Source organism: Enhydra lutris, unplaced genomic scaffold, assembly GCF_002288905.1.
Source record: "Enhydra lutris kenyoni isolate GAN:26980312 unplaced genomic scaffold, ASM228890v2 scaffoldscaffold37, whole genome shotgun sequence".
Lineage (NCBI taxonomy): Eukaryota > Metazoa > Chordata > Mammalia > Carnivora > Mustelidae > Enhydra > Enhydra lutris.
Window position 1 is genome coordinate 13,863,064 of NW_019154121.1, and position 13,649 is coordinate 13,876,712.

A 13,649-nucleotide genomic window follows, 5' to 3' on the forward strand; every position below is an offset into this window, starting at 1 on the left:
GAGGAGGTAAAGAGAGGTGGGGAGGGGGCCAGGGGCAGACAGAGAAGAGTGTGTGAGTGCTGTGACAGAGAGAGCTGCAGGAGGTAGAGTAGGGGTTACCTCCACAGGCCGGTGTTCAGATAGGCCTCTTTCTTGACCTGAAATCTCTGGTGTACGATCTACCCTTGTGCCCTCAAGGACTAGCGCAGTGCCAGGCCCATGGAAGGTATTCAGTAAGCTTTCTTTGAGCAAATAAAGTGTTTTCTAATTCAAGTCCAGATCAGTGGCTTTGGACAAGACCCAATACCTCGATCTAGATGCTGCCTGCAGCAGTTCTCAACCAGGGACACTTTGATCCCAAATAGACATTTAGCAATGGTTAGAGACTTTTTTTTTTTTTTTTTTTTTTTTTTTTGGTCACCAGTGGGGATGCTGCTGACTTCTAGTGAGACCAGAGATGCTGTTAAATATTCCACAGTGTACAGCTCAGCCCTCCCATCCAAGAATTCTAAGCCCAAATGTTAAGAGCATCACTGTTGAAAAACCTTAAAATAAACCCAGAGCACCTGCAGCCAGGATTTAGGAGACTTAGTCTGAGAGGATTTTCTGTATCAAATCATCCTTGGTTCCTGAAGTTGGAACCACCTAGGAGTCCCACCTCAGCCGATGGTTTAGCCTCCAGACCCTTCCAGAGATGACACCTGACAAGGCGGTGGACAGCCCACTTCCAACTGCCTCCACCCTTCCGCTCTCTGGTCCTTCCCACTAAAGCAGGACTGTTGGACAAACGGATGCTCTCTGTTCCAGGAGCTGCTCAGAGACCCTCTGTACATCGGGCTGAAACACCAACGCGTGCGTGGGAAGGAGTACGATGATCTGCTGGACGAGTTCATGCAAGCCGTGACGGACAAGTAAGTGGGTCACCCTGTTCCTTTTGAAAGAGAACTCTGCAGAGATAGAATGACTCAAGTCAACACTGGTTTCAGCAGACACACAAACAAGAGGTAGGAAATGCATGCTTCTCTGGGTGGTCTGAAAATTACAACTTTACCCCACGTCTCTGGCAGACACAAAGCCAGTGGATTTGTTCTGTGGAGAACCTTTGTGAGCCGGTAAGAGAAAGAAAAGGGCCAATGATTGAAGACTTGTGACTGGGCGGTGGTTACATGTCGGATGCCCCAGGAAGAAAACCCCCTTGGCTGAGCTGTTCTGGTCTCTTGGCATGAACAGGGATGTGGTGAGTGGTGGAGAAAAGAAGTGTACCCATCTGACAAACTGGCTTCGGAAGGCAGCTTGCCACATGAGCCATCTTTTTCCACCCATACGTGAGGACCCGATGGCGTTAATTAGCCATCAGGGAGGCCACATGGGCTGTCGGCCTGCAAGATTTATGAGGTGTCATCTGCGCAATGGGGTATGTGATAATTGGCAGCTTCTGCCCCATCACCTGCCCCGTCTGTCTGCCATCACGGCCACACACACACCCTGCTGTGGCTGGGGTGGCACGGGGATGGAGTTCTGGAAACAGTGCCTCCCCGACCCACATTTAGTCTGATGGGCAAGTCAGTGAGGATAGAGTTTTGGCAACTCAGCAGGCCCCTGCAGACCCAGCAGGTCCCCTAGTCTCTTGAAAACCTGCAACCTTTCTGACTGTCCCAAGAGTGCCCAGGTCATGGCAGGGCTGGCCCGGTCGACATTGGCAAAGGCCTCCCTTGCCTGCGCTCCGCCGAACAAACGGAAGCAGTAGGCTGGGGAGGGCGCCGCTCCAGCGTCTGCAGCTTTGGGGGCAGGAAAATTGGATTTGACTCTTGACACCACCACATCTAGGTCTGTGACGTCATGGAGCAGGTGACTGAGTTTCTAAGTCTCCTTATCTGGGGATAAGAAGCAAGCAGTTTATCGTTGTAATGGTTTTTTGTTGTTGTTTCCTAAGATGAAAGAAAATAATACTGTTGTTACATGGGATGGGAAGGATCTTATAGAAAAGAAGTCATTAGGAAGGGAGTGTAGGGTAGGGGGGCCAAAGGTCCTGCGTAAGTGAGAGGATGAGGATCTGGTGCATACCTGGAGGGCTTAGCCTTAGACAGGAACACAGACGTGTTGGGGTGGGTGGACAGGGAGCAGAGCGCTGGGCACAGGTGCAGGCAGGTGGGGAGATGGGGTGGGGATGTGTGGGAGGCCCACTGATTGAGGGTAAGGTCATCCACTGAGAGAGAGGATAGGGGCGGAGGTGGGGGAGGTTTAAGCCTGGAAAAAGTATGACCCACAGTGTCCAAACTAGGACGCTAGGGGATGATTGCTGGATGGCCCCCTGGGGCCCCCAGATCTGCCCCCCAGCAGATCGCTGGTCATAAATTTAACGATTTCTGTATTCTTCTCTAGCCAGTTTCAAGTGTCTGGATGCAGGACAGGAAGAGGCAGAGAGTAGGATTTAATCAGGGTTGGATTTTGATAGGCAAGAGAGAAAAAGAGAAAAGAATTGTGAGTATTTCAAGGGGCTGATTATGATGATGTGTCCTGGGGTGTATGCTGAGTAAGAAGGGACATGAGGACATTGTGGGCGGGAGAGGGGACCGTGGCATGCACGATCAAGGGATGGTAAGTCCTAATGAGGCTTAGGAATGATTGGGTTGGGTAAAAGGTAAAATGAGCTGGACAGAGAGGAGGTGGCATCAGGAAGTGAGGTATTCACAGCTGAGATCATAGGGGAGGCGCTGCTACTGAGAAGTAACCACCAAAGCAGCAAACTGAGGGTCAGCTGCGTTAATAGAGGCATAGCATCTAGAACAAGAGAGGTGAATGTCACAGTTCATGCGACCCCTTGCAGACCATCCTCAACACCACATTCGGTTCCAGACTGGCTACTCTGAGGGTGGTAAAGACCTTGTGTGCCATTGGAGAGCAGTCACCATGACAGCAAGGGGAGAGAAAAGCTTAGTCTGGTGGGGAGAGGACTTAAGGACTTCTCTGTCCATATCCAGATATCTGAAAGCTATTCTTCCAGAAAGGGGCTCCTCTCGTTTCCGTGTACCCACATGGAGAAGAATCAGTTGGTAGAATGACAAAGGAGGCAGTTTTCAGCTGAAAACAAATCAGAGCTATCCCACAGCACACCTGACTCTCTGTGGGAATGAGTTCCCTGTCACAGAAAGTGTTCAAGTGTAGGTTGTGTGTGATGCTGTTACAGGAGGAAAGGTAAGCCTCAGAGACTCTTTAAGATGCCTTTCTACCCCAGGATTCTATTCGGACCACGCAAGATCCCTGTGGGGCTGGCAAGGATAGGTATTACTGTACCGTTTCACGGAGGAGGACACTGGGGCCCCAGGAGTCTAAGGAATCGGGACTGCAGGGGGATAGTGGGTGCTGGCCACACAGGCAGACTGCTTTCCACCCTGCTGAGTTCCCTGCGGAGGAAGAGAAGGGGGATGCGATGGGCTTGGAGAGCCCGGTTTCTGCTTCCTGTGATCCGGGCGTGCTGCGGCTCCAATGTGTCAGAAGTCCTTCCACGATTGCCCAGAGAGAAGTCTCACTCTTCGTGTGAGGAGGTTAGGTAAATGAGTTTGTGAGAAGGGCTCCCATTTATCATCAGAATCAGCTGCCAGTCTCACAGGCACGCAGGCAGTGGGGAGGTCTGGGGAGGGGCGCGCATCAGCCGGGAGGAATGTGTCCTCAAGTGGAAATGATGATGGGTTGACAGCTGCTTGTTTTGACTGTCTAATAAGCTAAAGCAGATGTTTCTGTGGATACTGTAGGTGGGAAATGAGCTGGTCTCCCCAGGCGCTCTGGGAAATATTGTAGCCCCAGGATGGACTGCCTGGAAGCGAGGGGGGTGGGGTATGAGTCAGCAGCCTTGAAGCCAAACACAATGTATTTTAAGAAAGCCCTTCTGGAGATGTTGACTCCTGCCTTCAACTTTCTTGTCTTTTTCCAAACATCCTGCTACTGAGAAGCTCCACCTCCTTGCCCCTGTCCACTAATGGGGCAGAACTTAAGGGTTTTGGCCCAGAGAAAGAGTCACTGTGGCTCCATTACTATCCTGGAGTCTGGCCGCTGGGGAGGGCACACCCGGACAGAAGGAATCACCGCGGGCTCAGAGCTGAGACAAAGCCTTCGGTTCCCCTGGCTCCCAGGGTGAACATAGTCATTCCGGCCTCCCTGCTCTCTCTCTCTCTCTTTCTGCCCTGCAGAACTGGAACCTGGTGCCTGAGTCACACACTTTCCCTGGCCCTTTCCACTACCATGTGTTTTTTCATTTGGGTTACTTACAGTAGAACTGATGGGAACGGTCTGTTTTCTGTTTGTACCTGTGGCCTTCGCCCCATCTGCTGCCTGGACAGAGGGTGAGGTCAGCAGCAGCTCCTGCCTTTCCATGGGCTCAGGAGGGAAGCCACCCCCTTTCCTCTGGCTCCCAACCCTAAAATAGAGGTTCCTAAGGTGCTGGGAGGAGTGATAAAAAAGAAGGTAAATGATAGTTTAAAAAATAATAACAAACCTGACTTAAAAAAAAAATCATCTGCTTTTTAGCACCAGGAAAATGTTCTTTTTCAGTCTCTGCATCTTTATATGTCTGGTTCTCTCTCTCTTTCTCTCAGTCTCTCTCAATCTCTCTCTGTCCTTCTTTGTCTCTCTCTCTCTCTCTCTCTCTCTCTCTCTCTCTCTCACACACACACACACACACGTGCACACACCACCCTACATTTGATACCTGAAGTTCACACCAGAGTAAGACTGGCACAATAAAATGTCCACCACATTCCACTATGAAAGATCCTACAAGATCACAGATCCTACCAGATTCCAAGAGGGGGGAGAACACAAGACAAAAATCCCAGGAGGCATGGTCTATGGGGCATCACTGTCCCCTTGCAAACCCAACATCTTTTCGTGTGACAACATTTCTTTAAAAAAAAAAAAAAAAAAAAAAACTTTCCCTATCTCTGTTTTCTTTTTTTTTTTTTTTAAGGATTTTATTTATTCATTTGACAGAGATCACAAGTAGGCAGAGAGGCAGGCAGAGAGAGAGAGGAGGAAGCAGGCTCCCCGCTGAGGAGAGAGCCCGATGCGGGGCTCGATCCCAGGACTCTAAGATCATGACCTGAGCTGAAGGCAGAGGCTTTAACCCACTGAGCCACCCAGGTGCCCAACATTTCTTAATACAAAAATGAGAAAAGGAGACTCGCCCAAAGATAAAAAAAAAATTATTAGATTGCTCCAAGATCTACCCACTGATACTGACTTATTAAGAGACTACCCATCCAGCCCCCCTGTGCTTTGCTCTTGGAGCCAGAAGGAAGCCTTAGATGGCTTCACCTGCCACCACTGGCTCTCTTGCTCCCACAGCCCCTGTCATGTCCCCCACATATCATTTTGTGAGAGCCGCATGCAGAGACTACACGCTTATTTCCCCAGTCTTGAATGTCCTTCCATTTTCTTTTCTTTTTTTAAAGATTTTATTTATTTGACAGAGAGAGACACAGTAAGAGAGAGCATAGAAGCAGGGGAGTGGGAGAGGGAAGGCAGGCTTCCTGCTTAGCAGGGAGCCCGATGAGGGGTTCCGTCCTAGGACCCTGGGATCATGATCTGAGCCAAAGGCAGATGCTTAACTACTGAGCCACCCAGGCAACCCCATCCTTCCATTTTCAAGGCTGTTTCCTTCCAATCGATTCAGGCTTGGAGATGGGTCCACACCCAGGCAGCAGGGTCGCACAAGGCAGGATGTTGGCGCTGAGAGTCCTGCAGGAAACTAGGAACCTTCCGGGGGCTACTCCACCCTCAGAGAAGAGAAAGGCTCTGCTGGGCAAGTCCGGCAAACGACGAAGAGCTTGTGAGGGGAAAGAATGTCTCTTGGAAGAAACCAAAACACGAAACCTTCACCACGTGTAGATTTAGGGTCTGCATTTATAAGATACTCATGGTTCAGAAATGAGTGTAAATTATTGTGTCCTGCCAGCAATTCTGTTGGAGGACCTTCCTGGCAGAAGGCAGAGTCACACTTCTCTGTGAGGACACTCCCACAGGCCATGTTGTGTGGAATTCCTCGAGGGGAAAAACAACTCCCCAGTGAAAATAAATTCATGATTCACTATAATCCACATGAAAACAGTCTGCACTGTGGGAAAATCAGATACACAACTAGTAGAAGAATTAGAACCCTAGGAAAAGGAATATTCTCAGAAAGAGTAGAGAGTAGCTCTGCTTAATATATTAGAGAGATACTTTTCACAAGAATGAAGTAATAAGGAAAGTGCACAACATTGTGAAAAAAAAAAAAAAAACAGCAAGCAAATTTGAAAAAGAACAACAACAACAAAAAAACCTTCTGAAAATGGAAAACAGACTCGTAGAAATCCAGCAGAGCATTAGGGCAGGACACCATCAGAAAATCCACATCCTCAAAAGTAGTGCCTGGAAGGGGGCACCTGGGTGGCTTAGTGGGTTAAGCCTTTGCCTTCGGCTCAGGTCATGATCCCAGGGTCCTGGGATCGAGCCCCACATCGGGCTCTCTGCTCAGCAGGGAGTCTGCTCCCCCACCCCACCTGCCTCTCTGCCTACTTGTGATCTCTGTCTGTCAAATAAATAAATAAAATCTTTAAAAAAAAAAAAAGAAAGAAAGAAAGAAAAGTACTGCCTGGGGGCATTTCAGAGACTCTCCATTCTTCTGCCTGATTATCCAGAAATGAAATGGGACACCAAGGTGTTTTATCTGGAAAGATTCATTCTCTTTCTTTCTTTCTTTGAAGATTTATTTATTTATTTGAGAGAGAGAGTGGTGGGGGGCCAGAGAGAAAGCAACCTCAAGCAGACTCTGCACCAAGCAGGGGGCCTGACATGGGCTCAGCCTCACGACCCTGAGATCATGACCTGAGCCGAAATCAAGAGTCAGACACTTAACCCGCTGAGCCACCCAGGCGCCACTCAGGGAAGATTTTTCTGAGCTGCTACTGATGACACAGCATTTCTCAAGGGAAAGAAAGGGTGGGTAAGACTGGAGGCCCCAGGTCCAAGCCTCCTCTTTCCATGCCAGAGGGGATATAGCAATTCCAAACAATCCCATGGCATGGTCCTTTCCTCGCACTTTCTCTTTGTCTCTCTTTCTCTGTGTCTTGTTCATTCATACACACACACACACACACACACACATACACACACACACACACACACGGTTTCTTCTTATTCTGCCACATGCATTTTATTAGGTTAACTGGGTTGTTTTTTGATAAAGTTGGATAACTGGAAAACTCTGAAAAACAAAAGATTTCATCAAAATAAGGTCTATAAAGAAAAAAGTATCTGGATGCATCTACACCAAGCTGGTAACAGTGCCTGTAGTTAAAGGATGAAGTTGCCTGGAATTTTTGCTTCCCAAGCCATTCATTTCTGTATCATTTGATTGTGCACTAGCATCTCTTTTATGACTAGAAAAAATAATGAATTTTTTTTATGATGAGTTAAGCATCAATTCTTTCCCAGAAATAGTTCTTTGTATTAAAAAACAAACAAAACAAAACAAAACAAAAGCAGTCCATTAAAGAAAGAAAGAAGCAAGCAAACATCCCACCCCATCTCCCTCTGGTGAATTCAGTGCTGGGCTAACCTAAGCTCCTGCAGACAACAAAGCAATTCGCATGCATTATGTCATTTAATATGCTAATCCTATTAAGTAGATAATTTTTATCCTGTCCCACTAAAATAGAAGTTGCAGGGAGGGATCTTTGACTGTTCCGTTCACTGTTACATCTCAAGCACCCATCACAATGCTGATTGTGCTTTGGATTGTCAATAAACACTTGTTGAATGAATGCACAATTTACAGATGAGGAAACTGAGGCATGGAAAGGTTGGGGAGCTTGTCCAAGGTCACACCTCTGGTTAATGGTTGACCAAGCTGTGAACGGAGGTAGTCAAACTCCAGAACCCACCCTCTCATTTGGATACTTTCTGTTTCTGTTCTTTTACATGAAAGACAGTCCAGCATACTCCAGACAGCTTCTTGATACGATAGGCAAGGAAGATAAATGCGGGGGAAGGTCTTTTGGAAGCATTCCGACTTAGCATACTCTTCCCAGCTTGTGCTAGGGCAGGGTTAGTGCCCCACCCATCTTCACCATAAGGGGAGCTCTGGAGGAATCAGCTGTCAACTCCCATTTTCAAAACTCCGCAGCTGTCGGCAGTGAGGAAAACACCAACTTTGTTGTTTGCTTTTTATTTTTATTGAGATATAATTGACATAGAACCCTGTGTAAATTTATAGTGTGTGACCGGAATTGATAAATATATTGCAATATGGTGATCACCGCAGGGTTAGCGAACACCTCTGTCACATCATGTAATTATCATTTCTTTTTTGTGATGGGAAAATTCTCCAGCACCTGGGTTGATTAGCTGGCCCTTCTTGGTTCTTCCTTCTTTAATCACCAAATGGCAGGTGGTCCTGTTGCCCCATCACTCACCAGAGCTCGGTGCCCCCTCCAAGTCCTTTCAGAAACTACAAGCCCACCTCCATGCAGTCATCCCCAACAGGAAGAGCTGAGGTTTTCTGGCGCTAAGCTTCTCCTGGTGGTTTTTAAATGGTAAACAAAGGAAAACCCCTAAGCTTATGGCATCCAGACTACAAAGAAAGTTTCAAGATTTTATTTTAATTTTAAGAGCTTGTAAAGAGCATGAGCGTTCACTCCCAGCCTTGATTATAAGGTTTCAAGGGAGTGTTCCCATTCTGAGTCCCTCTTAGCAGAGACCGTCACTATTCAGTATTTTCATGTATATACTGAATTTTAGGAACGGCTTCTGCTGTTCGAGCTGTGTCTTACCTTATTTTCCCACCCAGGCCTCCCTAGGACTGTCATCTCACAATCTTAGAATACTAGAGCAAGAAACAGCCGGTTCACTTGACCCGACTCTGTCCCTTTACAGGTGGGGACACTGAGGCCCAGGAAGAAAATTATTTCCCCATGGTCAGATAATGATAAAGGCAGTGGGAAGTCAAGGGGAACCTACCCAGTTGCTTGCTCTGGATCGCATAATTCCTGAAATCGCTTCCAAGCTTCCTTTCAGCCTGTATTTATCATGTGTTTTCTCTGTGCCCCGGAGGGTGGCCAAAACAAAGAGTAGACCTGTCCTGGAGAAGTCCTGCTTCCTGACATTGTATTCTGGACACAAATAATTATCAGAAAGTTGTTCTAAGTAGCATTTGCTTATTTCTTCATTCATGTGTTTAACCATATATGGTTCATTCAGAGGACAGATATTTATTCAACACAGTGAGAAGTCAGAAATAGGCTTTGTCTCAAGGAGTTTATAATCTCTGTGCTGGGGGCTTTAATTATCACAGTGCCCTTAGAGATAAAGAAACTCCAGCTTGAAAGGTTAAGTAACTTGTCCAAAATCACCCAGCTAGAAATTACAAGAGTTTGGACTTGCCCCAAACCCATGTGAGTCCAAAACCTGAGGCAGTGTACAACAACCCCCCCAGCTCTCCCTGCCTGGCTGGCAAGTCCCACCTGTGTTAACCTGAGCAGCGCAGGTATAGGGAGCAGCCTGAACGGAGGTGACCCAAGACTACTTTGCTGCTGTGGCCTCTGGAGGAACAGCTTGTGGCTCCAAGGGGAGCTGTCATCTTACGGATGTGCGTGCGCGGCGGGGCGCTGGGCGGAGGGACTGTTCTCTGCCTTCGGTCATTCATGCTTCCATTCCTTCCCAGCACCGACTGGGCCGGGCAGGCAGAGGGCACTGGTCATGCTTGTTTGCCCAGAACTGGAGGCCGGAAAAGGAAGTCACTCAGAGCTCCTTCTTCAGCTTTTGTGTCCCACAGGGGCAAATAAGACCACTCCCTTCTCTCAAGGACACTGCCCCATGCTGCTTTGATCTAATCTGTCCCCTGACCTAGCAGAGTGGTTCCTTTTCTCTCCCCTCCCCCACCCCTGACGCAGTGGCTCTCTGCTGTCCTGAAAGCCCAACACACGAGACCAGGATTTCCAACCTTATTGTCCTCCCCCGAGTCCAGCGTAAGTCAAGGTAAAATTTAGCCAGGTCTGTGGGGGAGGGGCAGTTGAGACGCTAAGGAGGTTGAGATGTGATGGATGTGGCAGTCATCCACCTGAAGAGAGCGATCACAAAGGGCCACGCTGGTCAGAGAAGTTTCGTGCCATCTCAGTGGCTTTATGACAAAAGGTTCGTGCGATCTCAGTGGCTTTATGACAACTCAAATGTACAGCGTCTGGACAGATCAGAGCTGGTGTAAATGCTGACACCCCTGAGCCAGCCAGCAGGTTGGTGGCTAGGAAACACGCACAGGCTTTACAAGCAGAGGGTTGAGAAGTGACGATGCTGTGTCCTAGAGGAGAAACCCAGGGCTGACCTCTGACCTTTGAGAGGCCAAGGAGTCAGCAGACTGGCCACCATCCTCTTCCTAGCACTGGGATTTCTGTTGCCATTTGCATGCATGCCCAGGAGCTCAGACAAACTGGGAAATTGAGGAGGAAATCCAAACTGTTCCTGAAGTGTTTTCTGTCTGGCTAGGGGTGGCTGTCAGAGCAGCGACTGAGGAACGGCCACATTATTCTGGTCCTTTTGCTTAGAAGTCGCTGCTTCCTGTAACTGTCTTGTTACTCAATGGGAGTTTTCCCCATCGGGCCAGAACGCCAGCCACAGGAGCCAGCCAGTCTGGCTGCCAGAGCCCAGCACATCAGGAGGATCTCCTAGGGCCGGACCTAGGAAGGGAAGGGCCTCAGAGGTCCACCCTCACGTCCTGGCTGGAATCCCTTCTACAACTTCTGTGCCAAGTAAAAAGGACCACACCTTCCAGTTGCCAACTTCCAGTGACCACAGCATCACTTCCAGCGACTGGTAGCCTCTCCATCCAGTGTTTGAACTCTGTGCCGTAGAGAGCATTGAAATGTGGGTCCTTCCAATTCCCACCTGTTGGCTCTGCTTTTTCCCCCAAGGCCACATAAAATAAGTCTACTTTAGTCCTTGTCCACAGAACAGAACAGTTCTTCATGTCTTTGAAGATAATCATGATGCCTCATTCCACTTGGCTTTCTCTTTTTCAGGCTCAGTATTCCCATTTTCTCCACTCCATGGTTTCCAATTTCCTCGCCTACAGAATAGTTTCCCACCATGCTTGTGGTTCCCTTCCCAACTCATCCCCTGACAGAATGAGTCACTCCCTCGTGCACATTGGGGTGGAGCTGTGGTATAAGGGCTTCATATCCACCCCTCCACGACGGCGGGGTCCCAGAGGGAGGGACCATGTCTTCATCACTCTCTAACTGGTTCCCACCTCCCCCATTTCCCTGGGATCTCCCCCAACTCTGCTTCTCTCACCTCTCCTCCCCACTAGTTCCTTTACCTTATAGGCACACCCCATCTCAAAAATGAATCCATCTTTCAGTCCCTTATCCCCCAATGGCTCTCACCCCTCCTTCATAGCCAAGCTTCTTGAAACTGATAATCACTGACCTTTCCTCCCCTTCCATTTACCCTTTAACCCCCTACAGCATGGTTCCCCCACCACACCACTCTACTGAATGTAGTTTGGAAAAGGTCGCGGTGATCATCTAAACACCAGCCTCCATAGATACTTTCAGATGTCCTTTTCACTTGACATCCCAACAGCATCTGACATTCCTGACCATAGCCCGTCATGTGGCTCCTGTGACAGCTGCTCTGCTGGCCCACCATCCACCTCACTGGCTTCCCCGTGGGCTTTCTTTTGCTGGACTCTCTTTCCCTCTGCTCCTCGGACATACATGCATCCCAGGGCTCTGTCCTTGACCCTGCTTCCTGCGCACTGCACGTGCTCTGCCTGAGACCCTCATCCAGTCCCATGACTCTGACTGGTCACAAGGCCCTGAACTTCATGCTCTTGTCCGCGGAGTCTCATGGAGCGCCTAATGCTTTGGGAACACGTCCACTCGGACATCCCAGCACCTCAGACTCAATCCACATGTGCCAAGCCTGTCTCATCAAGTAAGTTTGCTAGTCTTTCTCTATCCCCAACCTCAGTGAGCAGTGGACATCCCTGTCCCCCACCCTGGGCTCCCCGTTCTCCTTCATCTTCTGCACCTGGCCTGTTAACGCATTCCTGCTGTTAAAAACCATCCCCTCCCTACACACTGCGCCTGTGCCATGCTACGCTTTATACACATTATCTTACTCAATTCTAACAGGACTGCAAAAGAGCTATTGTTAGCCCGCTCTATCATCAGTGAAGACTGAAATTTCGATTAAATAACTTGCCTAAGGTCACACATTTATTGTGCAATGGAGCCAGACCCATCGATCCCAAAGTTCTTTCCACTCCCTGACACTCTGCCAGTCCTCCTTCACACCGTTTAGCCTGCGCCTTCTGTCCCGCACTGACCACGCTGCCTGGCTCCAGGAAGACTCCATGGTCTCTTGCAGGAGTTGACCTGTCTTCTTGCCTCTAGTTTGTCCTCCCAGCTGTCCACCCTGTCTTCCACTGTACTGTGACAATGAACTCCCTAAAACACATGCACTTTCTTGCCTCCAGCCCCTCAGTGGGGCCCACTGCCCTCCAGACTGTCTAGACTCTTTAAACAGGCCTGTACCCAGGCTGGTCTCCCCTGACTGCCCCCCTTTCTCCCCACCTCCACCCAAGCTCCAGCTCTGTGTATTTTCCTGCAGCTCCAGGAAGTCCTCCTATTTTCATCCCACACGCACTTGTTATTCCTCCTGCCTGAGATGCCTTTCTTCCTCCCCCACCCACACAGCCTTCCCATGAACCCCTGCTCTTCCTTCAGGCCACACCTGTGAAACCCTCACTGCCCCTCACCACCCCCCCGCCCCCCGCAGAGCTGCCTATTCCCTTCAGGACCTCCCCCATACCTAGCACATACCTTTATTATTACCCTGGCCACAGTAGGTTACGATAGCTTCTTTATTTTCTTGGGTTCCCGTCAGACTGAGGTTCTTGTATTTGCCTTTGTGATCTTGCAGGTAAGGTGGTCCCTTGTTCACAGCGGACACTTAGACATGTTTGCTGGATTGGATTTTTAGGTCATACCTAGGATAGATCCTGGGACAAAGGGGATATTCTGCTGAATACGTTTCTTTAATAATTGAAACGGAGGGGCACCTGTGAGGGTCCATTTGTTAAGTGTCTGACTCTTGATTTCAGCTCAGATCATGATCTCGGGTCGTGGGAGATCATTACGGGTACAGAGCCCACTTAAGATTCCCTCTCTGCCTCTTCCTGTGCCTTTCCCTACCCACCCCCCATCTTTCTCTCTAGAAAAAAAAAATTGAATTGTAACACAAGGTGATATATGCTATGATAAAAATATACCCAGAGTGTCACAGCAATCCAGGGAAGAAAAGAATTAGTACTACCCTGAGGGTAGGGAAAGCAATGACACAGGGACGCCTTCCTATAAGAGGTGACATTTAAGCTGGACCTTTCAGTTTGAGTAGGAGTTGGCCTGGGTGAAAAGGGGCCTTCTAGACCCTTGAATAAAAACACAGAGCTATACAAGGACCCATGATATTTGGGAGACAGCAGGATGTGTCCAGAGTATGGGAAGACATGGGATGGGCAGGGGTTGGGCTTTAAGGTTGGGGCCAAAGTGAGTACCAGCCAAGGTTTTTGGACATAATCCTAAAGGCAGTGGGAGCCCTGTATGGATTTTCAGAAAATAAGTGGCCTGCATAGA

The 13,649-nt window shown here is 48.8% G+C and overlaps 1 protein-coding gene across 1 annotated transcript in view; it reads left to right on the forward strand.

The window, feature by feature from the left end:
• LOC111154461 (malic enzyme 3) overlaps positions 1 to 13,649 on the forward strand; it is a 208,209-nt gene that overhangs the window by 147,788 nt on the left and 46,772 nt on the right. Inside the window, exon 6 of the mRNA XM_022514066.1 lies at positions 787 to 890. Within this exon, the coding sequence (XP_022369774.1) occupies positions 787 to 890 (104 nt within the window). The remainder of the gene's footprint in view (positions 1 to 786; positions 891 to 13,649) is intronic.